Below are 19,149 nucleotides of genomic sequence, written 5' to 3'. Positions count from 1 at the left end.
AGTTGAAAGTGGAGAAAAAAAGTCTTTGCTGAGGATTTGGGACTACAGCCCAGCCTCCATGTAAATTTGGGGCTGGAATTTACCTTACCTGTATGGTCTAGAAACCCCAAAGCTGAAAGCTGAATATAAAACTGCAGGCCCAATGCTAAACTACAACATATACATGGATACAATCCACCATGTCCAAAATGTAGATACAAGAGTCCCAGGAATCTTAGACAATAGAACTATCAGATAGATTATGAAACAAGTGAGTTAAAAATTATTAAAGACATAAAAGAACATTTGAAACCATGAGAAAATAGCCTAACTGTATTAAAAAAGAAGGTAGGGGTACACCATGCTGAACCCGCGGGGCGGCACCAAGAACGACCTGCCCCTCCTCCCCCAGGCCTTGCCCCTTGCCCTTGCCTTTGCAGGGGATTGTTCTACCTGGCTATGGGCGGGGCCATGGCCCAGTATAACTGGTCCCACATCACCTCAGTGCTGCAGGACCACCAGTTCTGGTGCCAGTTCAGCGACAGCTCAGAGGACCTGGGCATGATCAGCATTCAGGCCTGCCAGCCGGGCCATCCTCCAGGAGGTGCTGGATGCAGACCTGAGCAACAAGGCTTTTCCCTTCTCCACCCACAAGCTGGTGCCAGCCGCCAGGCACCTGGTCTCCCCGGACTTCTTGAAGAGTGGGGACTATAGCCTGGAGAGGATGGGGGTGGCCTACCCTGCCTGGGCTCACCTGAAATCTCCCTTTGACCCCAACAACAAGAGAGTAAAGGGGATCTATTGATGGGCCTATGGGCAGGGCCCCAGCTGCTCAGGCCACCAGAGACCTGCCCCCGCCCCCCCTGGGGCCTGCACCACCCTGAGCCCGGGACCTGGGCCCCGACCAGAGCTTGGGTCCTCCCTGCTCTCAGACCAGGCCTGCTAACCCGACAGATGTGGATAGAGAGGGTGGAAAGAGGACCTGAGGGCCCAATCTCTGGTCACTGACCAAAAGGTGGTCTCTAGTCCATCCATCCCCCCAAACATACCTGTAGCGTCTTGGGCCAGGACTGTGACAAGCTTCCTAGAAGGTGCTGAGTAGCGGACAAGCCCAGCACACAGGCAGGGGAGCTCCACCTGCTGCTCCGGGTGTTGGAGTTTTCAAGGCCTGCCCCTGAATCGGGGACAGAGCAGGATTGATTAGTAATGTCTGCCTTGGGCACAGTATGGAAGGCATCGCGCACGTGCCAAGCGGGTGCAGGTCCTCTGATTAAGATTGCTGGGCAGCATGGCCTGTCCCCAATCCCAGGATGGGTGGAAAGGTCTTCCTGCCTTGATCTCCCAGTTTTTCACACAGAAAGCCTTCTGAGAGTTCTCAGTGTGAAGTTCGGGAGCAAGGAGCAGGGCCCTTGGGTTAGTGCCTTCCCTCACCCATGCAGAAATGCCATCTCCTGCCTCAGTTTCCCCAGGAGCCCTTTGATGATCATGTCTCAGTAAGAACCTGACAGAAAAAAGAAGGTAAGTATGAAAGGGAACTAAATACAACTTCTAGAAATCACACATATAATCATTGAAATGAAATGCTCAGTGGAGAGTTACACAGCAGATTAGACATAGCTGAAGGAAACACTGCAAGTGGACCTGAGGAAATTGCCCAGGAAACAGCAGAGAGAGACAAAGTGAAGGAAAGTCTGGGAGAAAGGTTCAGAATGTGTTGCACAGAGGGAGAAGGTGCATTATGCACCTACTACGAGTAGCAGAAGGAGAAAACTGAAAGAAAGCAAGGGAGACAGGATTTATAGAGACAATGACTAAACGTTTTCCAGATTTGATTAAAAACACACACACCAGGAATCCTGAAATTTTGGATGTACAATGAATCTTGAACCAGGTAAATGAAAAGAACTTCATACCTGACCACAGCATGGTAAGAATGCAGGGAGCCAAAGACAAAGAGAAAAACCTTAAAACCAGAACAAAAAGGCAGATTACCTACAAAGGAATGACATTTAGACTGACAGCAAGTGTCTCAGCAATAAATAGAGACACAAGAAGACAGTAAAAATGTGCTGAGGGTAAAAGAACTTTCAATTTAGAATTCTGTGCCGAGAGAAATCATCACTGGAGTATAAGAGTGGAATAAGACAATTTTATATTAATGGAGAAAGCATTCACTCACATACCTTCCCTGAAAGAATTATTGAAAGATATGTTTCAAGGGAAAAGACTGGTACCTAGAAAAAAAGGAATAGTATGCTAGAAACAAAGGTGAATAATATGGTAAACGTGTACATCTGAACAATGATTATATAAAACTAAAATGACAACAGTGATTAAATTTAGGGGTGCAAAACCCAGGAGGGTCTAAAATAAGCAATAGTAACATGTAAAAGGGAGCATGTAGTTGAAGTTGGATCATTCTTAGTTTATTGTTGTTTTAGGGGGGATTGGATCAAATGTACATATTAAAAATTGTAATCACTAAAAAAATAGAAATAGAACTTACAACTTCCGAATTAGTGAAAGAGGAAAGGGAAACAAAAAAATTCTTGATCAATTCAAAAGAAGAGAAGAAAGGAAGTGAGCAAAAAACTTATAGAGAAAGAATAAATGTAAGGTGCAAGATGAGAAAGAGGACAAGTTAAATATGTCAGAAATCAGTAGATCAATAGGCCCTTTTATACATTGCTAGTGGGAGTACAAATTGGAAGAGCACTTTGGAAAATAGTTTAGCATTATCTTGTAAAGTTTTACAGTCACATATCTTACGAACCGGTAGTCACTCCAAAGAGAGATTCTTGCCCACATACTGCAGAGAAGAATGATCATGACAGCTCTGCTCATAAAAGCAAAACATTGGAACAACCCAAAAGCCTATGACAGTTGAATGGACAAACTAAACTGTGGCATAGTCATACAATGAAATACTATACAACTATGAAAAATAATGAACCTCAACCAGACGCAACAATCTAGTTGAATCTTAATACTACCAACTGAATAAAACTAAAGCCTCAAATTATTCATAAAATTTTAAAACAAGAGTGTGATAAAAACTTGATATAACTTTTTTTAAAGCCAAAGAGTAATATATACAAGATTGAGATTGGTGGTTACTTCAGAAGGGGGAACAGATGGGGAGGAGCACATAAGTAATTGTAAGTCATTGTTACTGTTTTAGTTCACTAGTTGAGTAGGTTTACAGGTATTCATAATATCAAAAAATAGAACAAGGCCATGAATATACCCAATGATGACAGTATATTTATGCCAGAGATTCTGATTAATAAATTCTTGTGTCCCTAAGTTCCATTAAAAATATCAGCCATCGCCCTAGCTGGTTTGGCTCAGTTGATAGAGCGTCGGCCTGTGGACTAAAGGGTCCTAGGTTCAATTCTGGTCAAGGGCATATGCCCAAATGCAGGCTTAGGTTGCAGGCTCGATCCCCAGTAGGGGGTATGCAGGAAGCAGCTAATAAATAATTTTCTCTCATCGATGTTTCTCTCTCCCCCTTCCTCTCTGAAATAAAAAATATATTAAAAATATGTCAGCTATCACATTAAATGTAAATGGACTAAACTTCCAGCCAATGAAGTAAATAAAAAACCAATACTCAGCTATATGTTGTTTACAAGAGACTCAATTAAAAATTTAAGACATAGATAGTAAGGTTGAAAGTAAAAGGATGAAAAAAGATATGCCAGGCAAATGCTAACTAGAAGTGTGAGTGGTTATATTTATTGCAGGTATAGACTTTAAAGCAAAAAGCACTAGATTTAAATATTATCTGTGCATATATTAAACAGTTCACTCAGAAAACATAATAAATCTAAGCTTGTATATACCTAATAGCATAGCCTCAAAATGCATAAAGCAGAAAGAGAAATAAAATGTAAAAATGAGAAAAATGCACAGTCATGGGTTTTAATAGCTCTTTTTGATGTACCTTACCATATTTTAAAAATAATTTTTCCCTCCAGAAAAATTTGAGAGATTTAGGGGAGAAATTGGCAAATTCAGTCAGGTAAGGAGATTCTTATATATCACTATAAAAATGATAGATCAAACAGTCAAAATATTAGTAAGGCTATAGAAAATCTGGATAACATTATTAATAAGCTTGATTTAATAGGCCCATATAGGAGGCTACACTTAACAATTAAGGGATACACATTCTTTTCAAAACCATATAGAATATTTATGAAAAACTGACCATTTACTAGAGCAAGCTTCAACAGGTAACAAAGAATTTGCTTCATACAGACCACTTTCTCTGGCCTGAATTCAATTGTTAGACATAAATAACTAAAAATCAAAACAAAAAAACCCTTATGTTTAGAAATGTAAACACATAGTGAACCAAAGAAAAAAATCATATTTGATATCTAAATATTCTTTGCCTGGAATGACAATAAAAATTCTATATATTTTGTGAGATGTAGTTTGAGTAGTACCCAGAGTGAAACATGTAGCCTTAAATGTCAAAATTAAAAAATGAGGCCGGCTGGTGTGCTCAGTGGTTGAGCATTGACCCATGAACCAGGAGGTCACGATTTGATCCCTGGTCAGGGCACATGTCCGGGTTGGGGGCTATATCCCCAGTAGGGGGCGTGCGGGAGGCAGCCGATAGATGATTCTCTCTCATCATTGATGTTTCTATCTTTCCGTTCCTCTCTCTGAAATAAATAAAAACATTAAAAAAAAAATGAGAAGGCTGACAATTACTTTAAGCCGCCAATTCAAGAAACTTTTAAAAAGGCAACAGAACAAACCCAAAGAGAACAGAAGGAAGAAAATAATATATGGTATATATTAATAATACTCTATATCTAATATATGGTATATGTTCTTATATATAAGAACATGAGATATGTTAATAATATATAAAAGCAAAAATTAATGAAACAGAAAACAGTGTTAAGCTAAAAGTTGATTCTTTGAAAACACTAGTAGAAAGTAGGGAAAAAACACCAGTTAAAAAAGGGAGATCTCTGGCACAACTGACTCAGAAAAGGGAAGATACATATACAATAATATTTGGAATGAAAAAATGGATATGGATAGATGCAGCAGAGAAAATACATTGAGAAAACTATGAACTGCATTTTGTCAATAAATGTGAAAACCAAGATGGTATGGGTAATTTCCTTGAAAAATTTAATGTGTAAAAATTGACTTGAAGTATAAAACCCAAAGAGATTCATAACTATTAAAGAAATGGAATCAGTAGTTAAAAATCAGCCTAGGAAATGTTTATACCAGAGCCAGACATTTTACCGGCAAGTTCTACCAAACAGTCAAGGAACACATAATTCCAATTTTATACACACTGTTCCAGAAAATGGAAAAATAAAGAACATTTACCAGTTCATTTTATGAGGCCAGTATAACCAGACAAAGGCAATACGAGAAGGGAAAATTACAGCCAATTTGACTCATGACATGGATAAAAACAAAATCCTACAATGAAATTAGATGTTGACATTCATTCATTCATTCATTCATCCTTTCAGTCATTCAACAAATATTTATTGAGTGTCCACCATGCACCAACAGGCACTGTGCTAATAAACGGAGAGCTTAGGGCTTGAGGGAGGAGATGAGCAATAAAGCAAATGATCACACAGAGTAAGGTACATAGAGGACATTCTGGCAGGATAATAACAGTACATACTAAAGGGTATCTGACCTGGTCAGAAAGGTTAGGGAAAGCTTTCTAGACATATTACTGGACTAAAAACGGGTGTGGGAAGAATGTTTAGGAGGCTATTGCAGGGGTTCAAGTGGAAGATCTGGGATGCAGTAACTGGAAAGATGAATTTGAGAGATATGTAGGAAGACCTAAATACCACATACTACAGACTTTCATGATGGATTGCACATGGGAAGGGGTCAACCTTGTCTCTAGGATGATAGAAGGAACCTTAAAAGAGGTTCAGATTTACGGGGGGGGAAAGCAAGGTTTGGACATGTTGAGTTTGGGGACCTTTAGGAAGGCTAAGTCCAGATGTTGAATAGGAAATTAACTGGAACCTAGAGCTCAGTGGGGAGGTCAGGCTGAAGATTTTGAGGGGCAGCGGCACGTAAATGGTATTTAAACCCATCTCAGAGGAGCTCACCCAGAAGAGGGTATGAAGCTGGGGGTTGAGGATGAACACTAATATTGAAAGGAAAGAGGAGGAGTCCGGGCAAAGAGAGAAGGAGCGGCTGGGGAGAGAGGAGGAGAGCCAGGAGAATGTGGGCACCAAGGGTGTCAAGGGAAGAGCGAGTTACAAGAAGGGAGTGTCCAACAGTATCATGAGCTGTCGAGATTTTCAGGGTGAGACTGACATCGTGCTTCTGTAGTTCTTCTGACCCAGGAGCTACAATGAGTGAACTGGAGAAGAAATGCTTAATAATAATAATAATAACAACCTATTATAATCCATGCAGTGAAAGGGACAGCAGGAGGTAATTTTGGGGGACAATGACAGTCTTCTGGATCTTGATTATGGTGGTGGTTACCCAACTCTAGGTATTTGCTAAAACTTATAGAATTATAGAATACAAAGAGCAAATATGTTACTGCATATAAATTAAAAATAAACAAGTAAAAACAATGTAGTAATGGAGATAAAAAAAAATCTATTTCTTTCTCAATGACTTTGTAACTACAGTGCTAGCCCCTCTCAGGCTTTTAATTCAGTTCACTGTCAGCTTGTGCAGGTCCACAACAGGGAACAAGGACACCCTACTCTTGCCTCGTGAAGGACAGAATAAATATGCAGGCAGCAGAGCCAAAGGGCATTGCACTGGTGGCCAGAACCCCTTTTAAGAACTGACTGGCGGGGGCAGGGTACGGCCTGGTGAGCTTAACTTCTCTGGGACCCTGATGTAAAATGAGGGGGTTGGGTCAGGAAAGGCCTTTCTACCTCTGATGGTCGGCAGTTCTAGCATAAACATCCCAAACACAATCCTTTTAGCTCTGTGGTCTGCACTTGTTATTGAGAATAATAAAAGACAATTACTGTAATAGCAACAGGCTCTTCCACATGTGAGACCCTATATGATTTGGGAAGCAGCTTGAAGTTACGGAAAATGCTTGGGCTTGTGGTATAAAGCTTTGAAGCGCCTTCTGAAAGTCATGTGAAGTAATGATTGATAATAAGCACGACCCTTCTAGGTTTACAGTGAAAAGGGGACTTTTACATTTGCTTATTTCAGTCCCTCTTCTCAACCCATCAATCCCGACCGGGAGAAATTATCTCAGTTTAGGAGACAGGGAGTTAAGAGAGTCTGGTCATACAAGCTTTGGCTGGTGTTGAGATTTTCCAAATCTTTCACTTTTCCAAGACCCACAGTGGGTTTGGTAGTTTTGGTGTTGAGTGTATTTCATTGTGTCCTAATCCTATGACATTTAATGGAAAAGTGTTTACTGGGCATCGATTCATGGTTAACACTAGTCTGAGTGTTCGGTGAACCACAGCTTTGTTGCCCCTCATGCTATATTAAGTCAGGGTATTGTAATAATTTAAAACAATAAGGATAATGGTTTTAAATACCCTATAAATTGATCCAGCCTGAATTTGGCCAGCCTGGAATCTGCTGGAAAAGTGTGAGGTGCCTCTGGGAAACTACAAACATCTTTTTAGAATTTTCAGTGAGGAAGGGATGAAGTCGGTATTAAGCACCTACTATGTGCCAGATCCTGCAGCTGCACCACACCTAAGGTGGCAGGTAACGGGTGAGAGGAGTGAAATGGGGGTGTCTGAAGCTACCCTCAGCTACCTCCCCAGATGGTGGGGAGTCTTGGGCTATGTTAATCGCAAGCATACTATGGAAAGGTTGGGAGAGGAATTTCCTAAAATAACTACCCTTCCCAGTCATCCCAGAAACCCTTCAAAACTAATTTTTTTACTATATACAAAATTTTGCTTTGAATCTCAATCATTTGACCTTGACCCCTATAAACCTATTTTATTATTTTTTAAAACGCTGTATGATTAACGTGGAAACCCTTTCTTCGACGCTTTCTCACCACTGGAATCGAGTCAGTTTCTCAAAGTTCCAAAATAACCTTTCCCGGGCACGGATTCGTACCTCTGCCGGGGAAGGGCGGGGAGCGGCGCAAAGACTTGCCGGTGTGGAGCGAGAGCCAGAGAGAACTTCAGCGCGAAAGGAAAATAAAACTTGTGGCTGGTGTTTGTGCGAGAGGGTCTCGGCCACCCAGAAGCCCCCGGATCCTGGGAGATCTCGGGGGCCGCCCAAGGAGAGCCAGGGTTTGGGTTTGATCCCGACGTCCTTGACCTAAATTTCTGCGCGGTGGCTGGAAAAAGGGCGCAGAACCGGGCGGGCGCCTGGTGCCATCCCCGGATCCCAGCGGCCACGGCCAGTGAACTTGAATGGAGAGGCCGAACTAGCGGGGGTGGGGGTCGTCTTCTCCCCTGTCCGACTGAGGATCGGCCGCTAGCTTCCCGCGCCTCCCCCTTCTCCGATCCACCCTTTCCTCGCAGCCCATGTGATCCAGGGAAGTCGGGGTGCGCTCCTCACGCCCAGCGCCCCGGCCCGCCCGGAGGCGGGGCCCCCTCAGGCCGCGGGGTTCGTGCGCCGCCCCCGTGGGTCTGGCCGCGGGGTGTGGGGGGGTGCCGCCTGTGCGCGCGCGGGCAGGCGGGGGCTGCACCGGGGTGCGTGACGTCACCGGCATTGGTTACACGACGTTATAGAACTCCGCCCCACGTGCGCCGGGGAGGAGGGGGGAGGAGGAGGAGAGGGGGGTGGGGAGGAGGAGGGGGAGAGGTGGGGATGGGCTGGGGGGGCGGGGACGGGGGGGGGGTGTGCGAGCAGCAGGGCTGAGCTAAGCCGATCCCACGTGTGACGGCTCCGCCGCTGCCCCGGCTCCGCCGCTCGCAGAGAGATTCGGAGGAGCCCGGGCGGGGGGGAGGAGGAGGAGGGGCAGGAGGGAGCGGGAGATCTCGGGGCTCGGAGTCGGCCGCCGCTCCGCTCCGATCGCTGTGGGGCTCGGTTTTTTGGGGGTGGGGGGGCGGGGGGGCTCAGATATGGAGGCAAATGGGAGCCAAGGCACCTCGGGCAGCGCCAACGACTCCCAGCACGACCCCGGGTAAGTTTCCAGCCGCTGCCCACCACGCCGCCTCGGGCTCGCTCTCCTTGCAGCGGCGGGGACGGCGGTGCGCGGAGCCCGGCATCTCCCGCGCCCCCCCCGCCCCTCCCGCGCGCCCCCCTCCCCCCGTGGAAGTTACACACCTTTGGATTGCATTTCGCCGTCACCTTCTCCCCCACCCCACCTCCCGGCTCTCGCTTGAACGCTCCCCCCCGCTTTCCTTTTAGCTTTTGTAAGTTACACGTCAAAATGGCCGATCTGACATCGGTGCTCACTTCTGTTATGTTTTCTCCCTCTAGTAAAATGTTTATCGGTGGACTGAGCTGGCAGACCTCACCAGGTAAGGGAGGGAGGGGGGGACGCCTGGGTCCCCCCCTTCTTGGCTTCTTTATTGCTCTTTGTTATCCCAGTGTAGGAGCACCCCCCCCCCCGCCATTGGCTCCCCACTTCTCCTGTGCAAGGTTATTTTTTTAAATAGCAAATCCTTTCTGAGCCCTCTATGCGACCTCTGTTGCCGAATTTCCCCCGCGTGTGCAAAAAACGCAAAAACAAAACAGAATAACAACAGAAAACTACTTTTGGTTTTTGTCCTTGATCAAAATTTGCATTGCTTTTTTTCCCCCACACCTTCTCCCCCCACCCCCATCTCTCTCTTTCTCTCTCTACAGATAGCCTTAGAGACTATTTTAGCAAATTTGGAGAAATTAGAGAATGTATGGTCATGAGAGATCCCACTACGAAACGCTCCAGGTAAACCATTCCCTTCTGGATTTTGCCTTTATTTTAGAACAAAGTTTAAGTGTTATTTTTGGAGGCGTCTTAAGTAGCTAAGCGGATTTAGAATGGGGCTCAGGCATGTGGCTGGTTTCGAACGTTGCTCTATTCCACCCCCGTCCCCATAACCTCAAAGGTTATTGTAAATTGGGGCTTGAACTCTGCCTGGTTATACAGATCCCCAGCTCTCCGTCTTTAAGTCATTTCCCCGGCGCTTCTTTTTCTCCTGTTTAAAATGACATTCAGCTTCATTCACTTTCCACGTAGTTTTTTTTTTTTTTTTTTTTTTTTTAATGCTTCTTCCCACTCCCAGCTCCCCAAACTCTTAAACCCCTGTTAGGGAGCTGGATGAATCTCTCCTAAGTGCCGGGTTTTCATCGGAATAAAACAAAGCGTTAAGAAAGGAAAGGGGAGGAGGAGGAGAGGAAACTGAGGTGGCGAAAGAGTGGAGGCACCAGCTTTTCCCAAGTTACCTCCACCAGCTCTGCCCGTCCACTTCCCCCGTTAACCTTGGTGTAGCTTCTTGCGAGGTGGAGGGCTGTAGACCCAGGGCGATTGGAGGCGGACTGTGGGGGGCGCGGAGGAACTTTTGCTCCCCGTTCTACCGTAGGGCTCGCTCCCTGTTGCTTTCAATGGTGTCACATTTTCTTGTTTGTTTTTCTCCCTCTTTGTCTCATTTCAGAGGCTTCGGTTTCGTCACGTTCGCAGACCCAGCAAGTGTAGATAAAGTATTAGGTCAGCCCCACCATGAGTTAGATTCCAAGACGGTAGGTTGCTTTTCCTTGTTGTTGTTTGCCCCTTTTCAGGACCAATCTGAGCCTTGACAGCCCCACTTAAAGGGACAGTGCCTTCTTTTGCTTCTGTGCTTAGAGCCAGGTACTTTTAAGCAGAGCTTGCGAATTGGCACTGAAGTTTGCTACCATCGCTGGGTTTGGGGTTTTCTTTTTGGAGCCTGACCCAGTGGCTGCCAAGCTCGACTTGGGGGAGGGGTCCATCGGAGGGGGGTGGTGGTGCTATTTTCAGGGCCAAGGGACCCTGCAAAGAAACTCCACCACTGAGCAAAGGCAACTTTTCTTTGTCAGCTGAGGGAGCAGAGAGGGAGCAGAGAGCACGCTTAACCAACTGTGGCTCTGGGAACTGGCTTTCAGACGGCACAGCCTGCTTCCTGGCTCGGCGGGCCAGGGGTCAGGAAGAATCCAGGGGGCGTTAATCCAGGTCCAGGCAACAGGTTCCTCCTGGGGCACTTCGGTTTTGGAATGGGGTTTGAGAAGGAAAGGAGACGCTCCCAGGACCAAACTGGGCATCCAGTGGCTGACTCCAGATGGCATGAAATCTAAGGCTGATAAGGCCTTGGGTTTCAAAGTGATTTGTTTTTTTCCTTTTCTTTCTCAGATTCTTTATTCTGAGTGTGGGTACTTTTATAGCATTTAGAAGGTTTTGAAGCCTGGTGTTGAGGGGCGGGGAAGTCTCTAGGTAGAGGTCAGAAGAGGAAGGGAAGAAAGAGTATCAGTATAGAATAATTCATTTAATGGGGTATGTGTGTATGTATGTGTAATGTTTTATTTAGACCCTTGTGTTGGCTCTGTGCTCACCTCCCTTCCCTTTATATCTTCTAGAATTTTCCCACAGTTTTTATACATCTTGCCAAAGTGGGGGACCTGAGGTGACATTGGGATGCAGTGCTGGGCTACTTGGGCCTCACTTCTCTGGTGGGGTAGTGGGACAAGGCAAGGGACTGGGTGCTAGTCCCAGATGCCCCTTTCAAACTTTGGCAAGTTGTTCTCTGCCTCAGGCCTCACTTTCCTCTTCTCTAAAATAAAGGAGTGGAACCGAGATGATATTCCAAGTACCTTTTTAAAAAAAAAAAAAAAAAATTTTTATTGATTTCAGAGAGGAAGGGAGAGGGAGAGAGAAATAGAAACATCAGTGATGAGAGAGAAGCACTGATCAGCTGCTTCCTGCAAGCCCCACACTGGGGATCGAGCCCACAACCCCAGGCAGATGCACTTGATCGGAATCGAGCCCGGGACCCTTTAGTCCGGAGGCTGACGCTCTATCCACTGAGCCAAACCGGCCAGGGCTCCAAGTCCATTTGGACTTGAAGATTAAATAGAAGAAAAATAAAACAAAAACCTGGCCACTTTTGGTGTGCCTGCAATGACTGCAAATTTACCCTCTTTGGATAAGACTCCACACACTCTAAGTTGCTTTATTGTACTGGATTTGTCATAGCCTCTGGCCCAGCCTTTTGGTCCTTTTAGGACATATAATTTCAGGGACAGTCGTTTGTAGGATGATAATGGATATTTGAAGAATTATTTACTCTTTGATTTTTGGCTAGACATTTCAAAAAGCTAGTAAAATTAGAGGGCAAATATTTCAAAGCAAATTCGGGAATGTATTATCCATTCCCTTTCCCCACCCTGGGTAGGCCAAGGAGTATTTGGTTTCTACAGTAGCTGGTGTGTCATATCCCTCACTATCAGGTGCAAAGCCTGCAGTTTCCCCTCCCTAATTGTGTGTAGACGTGTTTTAGTTCCTGTGATTTAGTATAACATAGCTTTTGACTTTGTTTCAACCGTTCAGTGCAGGAGGCAGAAGCGGTTGGTTTATTGACATGGAAACAGAGGATCTTGTTTACCGTTACCTTAAAAGCTTTGTTTAGGTAATGGCCATTCACATCCAAAATAGTACCCTAGTCCTTTCCTAGAGGATCTGTAGCTACAGTAAGTAGAGCTGAACCTAACTAACTAATGTTTTAATTTTTGGTAGTTTTCTTTTTTGTTCGTTTTAAAAAAATAGTTGACAGGGATGTGCAAAAGGTTGGGATTTGCCATGCTTACCTTGACCTGTCCTCTCCTTTAGAGATCTCAGCACACCGAAGAACTCTCATTGTGGAACACACGCTGTTATCGCGACATCCAATGCAGGAATTCCAAATTGGCTTTGAGTTTTGTAATTTTAGATATTTTTGTTTAGTGCTCCATTCTTCCCTACTCCCAGCCCCCTCCAGCTCCTGGCCTCTTCCCTAACACGTCCCTCACCTTTTACCCGACAAACAAGATGACTTATTATTGCAGTTGTGTGCCTGTCAGCTAAAAAAAAAAAAAAAAAAAAAAAAAGACTTTGAGAGTGTTTACGAAGAGAAGAGACGTATCTGTCTTACGCTGGGTCAACAGAATGGAAATCCACACCTGTTGTATTTCTCTCGTAGACAGCTCTAGTCAGCGCTGAGTACACCTGTAGATGCGGTAATGTTAATCTTGATGGAAGGATAGTTTCCTAGATCAGAGATTTCTCTCTCTTAGTGTTTGAAAACTAATCTCTCATTTCTCAGGTGATGTTGAAAGGTAGAAAACAAACACACTGCAGACTTTTGTTAGGTTTTTAAACCACTTTCATAAAAGTGGTCGGTCTTTGTATGTCTTACCCGCCGGGGCCCTAAGGGATGCGAAGTCTGCGAGCAAGAATGATCTGTCGTGTGCTTTTCCTCCCTCGGTGCTTTCTCCCAGAGCATTACTCTTATTTATTTATTTAACCCCCTGGCAGAACCGAAATGAAGGTTCAGATTTACATTTTAAAAGGGGTGGGGCGGGGGGACCTTAATCCGAGAGGCAAAGCCTGTAAATAACTACGTGGTAGCAACATCCATGCCACTCTCCCCATTGGATGTCACCCAGGGACTCATGACATTTAGAAACCTAATGAAAACCAACGTTGGGACTCTTTTTTTATCCCTTCCCTACCCATATTTTCTGTTCAACACCTTTTCCCCAGCCTACTAGATTCAAATGCTTCTGTGGGGATTGTTTGAATTTTAAAGCCAGTCCCTGATTGAGACTCGTGTTCTGTAAGTGGTCTAATCTAGGGTTGAGGATGTGTTCCCACTGGGATTGGGGTTAGGGCAGGAGAATACCCTGATTGTTATGCTACGTTCTCATTTCTTTCTTTAGTAAAATTTTTTTAACCCTCTCCCCTTGATGATGTTTATTTGGGTTTAGGTTGCTTATCGATTTTTTTTTTAACCCCTCTGTAATTTTTAAAATCCAGGTGGATGTTAGCTCATGTGTTTCCTTTGTTTTAATATTATTATTATTATTTTTAAGAACCAAGTAAGGCTCCATAGCTTTTACTACCTGTTTTCTTTTGAGATATAACTACAGAATGAGCGGCCCCTTTGGTTAATTTTAGATACTTTTGCACAAACGTATGAATTAATTCAAGCCGAGTCTGGCATTGGATGTCTGTGGAGTGTTTTGGGGTGTCATTGATTTTCAAAGTTTTTGGAATCACCTTCCCTCCTGTGTTGTTCAGTTCTCACCGGGGAGAAGAAATGCCACCTAGCTACTGCTGGAAGAGCCTTACATTTAATTTTCAGGCTATGATTTTTTCAGTGATTATGTTCCCATCATTTCCTCCCAGCCATGCATTGCAGATTAGATCGATGCGTTCAGTATCTGTATGATTCAGTGTCTGTAGGCCCTGGCCTACCTAAGAATCCATGAGATCTGGCTCATTAACAGCATCACACATTGAATAACATGGTAGGACATTTCAGAAAGGCTAGCTATATTTATTGCATTTTTGGGGAGAAACCATTATGTCTGGATCCAAGTTTAAAAAACTTTTCTGGATTGCCCGAGATGTTACTAAAAGCTGGGTTCAAAGCCTGAGAAATGAGTGATTAATAATTAGGTGATTAATCATAATTTTTTCTCCTCTCCTGAAAGTATTGCAATTGACTTCCACTTTTCCATTTTCTCCTAGATTGACCCCAAGGTTGCATTTCCTCGTCGAGCGCAACCCAAGGTAAGTAGGAGAACTGGCAACAGGATTGTAGCACTCAGACATGGTTGCCAAGGATTCCAGGTTTCAAACACAGCTCTGGCAATGCAGCACTGAATCCTGGTGCACACACTTCCTGGTGACAGCACGTGGCTGTGAGAGGCCAGGCGCTTGGAGGTAACCTGCGTCTGCAAGTCAGCCACCCGGAGGTGGGTTCTGGCCATACAGCTAGGGCAGGGACAAGCCTGATCCTTAGGGGGAGGACACAGCTCCGTCTGGTGCAATATCTATGCAAGGGTTCTATTCATTTTTTAAGCATTGCCAAGATCATATCAGGAAAAGTTGGACATTTCCTTGTGACCCTTTTTGGAGGGTACTCTTTTGAGGCCTTACAACTTGGAGTTTATGGAGAGGAGGAGAATTTTAGTAGCTTGTCCTCTCTAGGAAAAACACCTTCGTAGACCCGTAGAGCCCTAAATCTGACTGGGGAGTCTGTGGATGCCTGGCTTTCGGGTTGGCTGGGTAAATAAGGGCACACTTGAAACCCGGTCTGCTACTGCTCTTGCAAGTGCTGGTGCCTGGGCGGAGAAGTCCTGCAAATGTTGTAAGCTTGTCCGAGTGGTGCTACAAGACTTGCTTAAAGGCTTGAGATAGGCCTTCGCTTTTTCAGAAGTGTGTCGCTAGTCGTTTCCACTGAGCTTGCCAGGTGTGGCTGTGGGAACACAGCTGCCCGAGCCTGAGGTGAAATGTGAAGGGCTTATGGCTTACCTTTAAATTTGCACTTTTGCATTAAACTTTTTTTCTTTCCTGTATAGCATTGGAAGAAAGACTTTATCTGCACCTTGTGGCCTTGGCATTCTTTAAGGAAAGGGGAAAAGGTGAAGCTTCTGATTGTAGGTCATAAAGAAAGCGGGCTGTGGCTTTAGCAAACTCAGTTTATTTCTTTAAGCTCGGTCTCCCAGAAGTGGAACCTTGTGATTGTGTTACAGGGAGGAGTGGTTTTGCACGTTAGTGAAGAAAACGTTGGAATTACGGATGGTATTTTGAGAATTTCAGGTCTGATTCTGCCATGCGATTCCCTCCCTCCGTCCCTCCCTTCCTTCTTTTTCCTTTTTTTCTTACTTTTCTTCCTTTCTATCTAAGAAAGCACAAATCCCTTAAGTAAATAGAGTGGAATACTTTTTTTAAGGCATTTTTTTTTCTAATGTTAAGCGAATAAAAGGAATTAATGAGCCAAAGCAGTTCGATTATTTCTGTACTGAGCACGAACTTTGGGACTGTCTGAACTGCTTAAAAGTTGCTTTCTGAACTCTGGGTGACCCTTGACATTGCAGAAGGCTTCCAGAATAAGCAGCATTTCCTGGGTTTGAGAGATTTGCTGTTTCTTCCCTAAGTATGAATCTTCAAATTTCCAGGTTAGTCATTTGATCACCCAGAACTGGGGTCAGATTACTCTAGAGGGAAACTGGAAAAATCCCTGACTTGGTCAAACCATGGGTTTGACTTGTTTTCTCCTCCCACCTGCTCCTCCCCCCATTTTTTTACAAGAAGGCAGTATTTTTTTTTTTTTAATTAGATGAAGGATTTAGCAATTTTAATTGCTTCTTAGAGACCGAGACTTTTTAAAAGATGTTTTTATTGATTTTAGAGAGAGGAAGTGAGAGGGAGAGAGAAAGGAACATCAATGTGAGAGAGATACGTGGATTGGTTGCTTCTCATTGAATCCACAACCTGGGCATGCGCCCTGACCGAGAATTGAACCGGTGATCTCTTGGGGCATGGGATGATGCTCAATCAACTGAGCCATATCAGCTAGGGCATATTTCATTTTACTATATCATGGCATTTGGTTTTTCAATGATGCATTCAACTTGAACACAAGGCAGGATATTTCTTAAACTTGTCAGCGTGTACACACACCTATTCTACACGCCCCCCCCCCCCCCCCCCCCCGCCACCCTCACCAACCCAGAGCCTGGGATGTTTTAGATGAATGCCATACTTAGATGTGAAGAAACATTAAACCAGTTGGGGACGGACATCTTTCCATGGGATTCTAGGGATTTTATAACAATACCTTGTTTTTTATGACACACTTTACAAAGGACTTTCCTATCCATTATCTCCATCTGAATCTCAGGTCCTGCGACATTGAGCAAATTGCCTTCTCTCAGTCTATTTGCTCATCTGTAAAATGGAAGTGATGACAGTATCTCCCTCAGAAAGTTGTTGTGAAGAATAAAAGCCTGGCACAGGGTGAGGGCCTCGTAACTCATCATCATCACCACCACCACCACCACCACCATTATTGTTGGTTTAATCATTTTTGTTGTTATGGATATTATCAAGCTGGACAGCCTGACTTTCAATCCCGGCTGTGCCACTCATCAGCTGTGAATTCAGGCAAATCGTTGAACTTCCCTGCACCTCAGTTTCCCCATCTTGTTGAGTTTTTGTGTGGATTAAATAAATCATTAAAGGTAAAGTACTTAAAAAAAAGACCCGGTGCAGTGTAATACCTATGTGTTACCTGCTGTTTTTACTTTACTGTTTTTACCTGCTGTTTTTGTAATTAGCCCCTCACCCCAATTCCGTGAGAGGGCTGGTAATAATAGTAACGATATGAGTTGAAGTGCCAGGCTCTGTGGAGGGACATTATGCATAGTAACTCCTTTTGTCTTCACCTCTGTCCTGTGAGGTGGATAGTAGCACTATCTCTCTTTTATAGATGAGGAAACCCCAGTGCACGTGGGTTGAGAAGTGTTACCGGGAACCCACCCAGGCAACCTGGCTCCATGCTGGGCCCTCTCCCAGTGCGCTGGCCTGGGGAGGGGCAGTGTTGTATCCCCTCTCTGTTAGGGGCAGGAGGTGGCAGAGTGGTCACCAGGCTGTGAGGGGCAGAACCACAGCCAGCATCTCAGGACTTTGAGGTGCCGTGGTTGGGTGATTAGCCCAACCCCGATGATAACATCCCCTTGTGTGGCACTGTCTGCTAGCAGCTCTCCATCTGACCCCCGGGGCATCTTTTCAGATGGTTCTGGAGTTGCTCAACCCCAGGGAGGCAGCTGGGGAAATGGCAAGGTGTGTGGTGGCTGGGAGTCGGGGCAGGGTGGGGAGAAAGCACCTTCCTTGTCCACCGTTATTTTCTGATAGAATCTGAGCCCAGCCACAGGGATTTCAGACTCATTCATGTTGGAGGCCAAAACCCGCTGGCAGGAATAGAGAACTTTAAGTCAAGACTTATTTATTTCTTGTTTATCTCCCTTCAGTAAAACTTCTGCATGTGTGTGTTAAGGTCCCAGGGGCAAGGTGAGCTGTCCCCTCCTCGACGACTGGGTGAGGAGCTTGTAGATGATATGTCAGCGTGTGCTTCGGTTACAATTCATTTCAGTGCTTTCTGGCCGCCCCTCCTTGCTGACACTCGCCAGAGAAATATTCCGTGGAGGTGTTAAAACAAGACCAGTGGAAAGAAACTGTAACTTAAGATGAAAGAAAATCCCTGGCAGTGAAGAACAGATTTTGTATTAGCACTGTCATAATATTCTTTAATGTATCACATAAATAAAAACCTGTTTTGACCAGAATTTTAACGAGCGACCAAAGGAGGAGTTTTGAATCCCGCCGTTCATTTATCCCCTTTGCGATGTAAATGTTCACGTCTCAAGTGAAGTGCGATGGGGCTTTATTAACCAGTCGAGGGGCGACTCTTCAGAGACTAGTGGCCGCTAATTAGTGAAGTGCATTTTGAGCAGAAGAAGATGGGTCTGTTCTGTATCTTCCTATTTCTCCAGATGATGATTTCATTTTGTGAAATATGTAAGAGTTTCCCCCTCTATCTTTTTAAAAATTAAAATGGCCATGCTACTCTAAAAAGATGACTTAATTTGAAGCCGTTGGAGAAACGGAGATGATTGGGATCAATCATGTCACATATCCTTCCGTCCCTTTGGGCGGATGTGCTGGCGGCCTGGAAGAGTTTTGCTCAAGCTTGTGGGTTCTTTTTCTTGTAGGACAAACCAAGAAACTGCCTAGGATCTTGCAGCAAGAGTGGGTCTGGGCAGAGCTCTGTCTGCCCTCATTATCCTTGTGTATAAGAAAGTATTCCCATTTTGCTCCTTAAGTCTTAGAGGCCATAACCTTTCCCAGTTGCCTTCTGTTGCAGCTGGTGACCCAGGCGCGTTACCTACGCCCCTTCTAGCCTCGGTTTCCTTCTCTTTAAAACAGAGACCGTGTAGTGCTTCACCTGGAGCTGTTTCCAAGGTGAACGCGGCAAGTTTCTGTCTGGCACCTGGCAAATATGTCTGCTGATATTATTATTAATTGAATTATTTTTGTGAAATAAAAAAAAAATATGATGGTGAAAATGCCCTAAGAAAATTCTTAATGGGAACAGAAGCCCCCTGATGGCAGGGGCTGTTGCTGTTTGGCGGTTGGTAACTGTTAAGTGCGTGAGTGGAACCCCGCCTGCCTTCTTCACAGTGGAGGCGGCTGACCCCCAGGGAAGTTCTGTTCGC

The 19,149-nt window shown here is 44.7% G+C and overlaps 1 protein-coding gene and 1 long non-coding RNA gene across 11 annotated transcripts in view; both read left to right on the top strand.

The window, feature by feature from the left end:
• Positions 1 to 8,918: 8,918 nt before the first annotated feature.
• Positions 8,919 to 19,149, top strand: part of MSI2 (musashi RNA binding protein 2) — a 355,927-nt gene continuing 345,696 nt past the window's right edge. For 6 of the 9 annotated variants that reach the window (XM_036340471.1, XM_036340468.1, XM_036340473.1 and 3 more), the window contains exons 1-5: positions 8,919 to 9,076; positions 9,376 to 9,416; positions 9,745 to 9,826; positions 10,533 to 10,617; positions 14,618 to 14,659. In XM_036340471.1, coding sequence (XP_036196364.1) covers positions 9,015 to 9,076; positions 9,376 to 9,416; positions 9,745 to 9,826; positions 10,533 to 10,617; positions 14,618 to 14,659 — 312 coding nt within the window. In that variant the 5' untranslated portion in view covers positions 8,919 to 9,014. The remainder of the gene's footprint in view (positions 9,077 to 9,375; positions 9,417 to 9,744; positions 9,827 to 10,532; positions 10,618 to 14,617; positions 14,660 to 19,149) is intronic. The other 3 variants (XM_036340474.1, XM_036340470.1, XM_036340475.1) reach the window with 1 other exon arrangement.
• Positions 14,772 to 18,237, top strand: LOC118671739. 2 transcript variants are annotated; one of them, XR_004972838.1, is made up of 4 exons: positions 14,772 to 14,812; positions 15,451 to 15,513; positions 16,776 to 17,115; positions 17,905 to 18,237. It is a non-coding gene; the product is annotated as an uncharacterized LOC118671739 (long non-coding RNA). The 2 variants fall into 2 exon arrangements; XR_004972839.1 differs by lacking the exon at positions 14,772 to 14,812 and adding an exon at positions 14,830 to 14,844.

This window comes from Myotis myotis, unplaced genomic scaffold, assembly GCF_014108235.1.
Source record: "Myotis myotis isolate mMyoMyo1 unplaced genomic scaffold, mMyoMyo1.p scaffold_m19_p_17, whole genome shotgun sequence".
Classification (NCBI taxonomy): Eukaryota; Metazoa; Chordata; class Mammalia; order Chiroptera; family Vespertilionidae; genus Myotis; species Myotis myotis.
The sequence above is the reverse complement of the archived record's forward strand: the minus strand, read 5'-3'. Positions and strand labels throughout refer to the sequence as shown.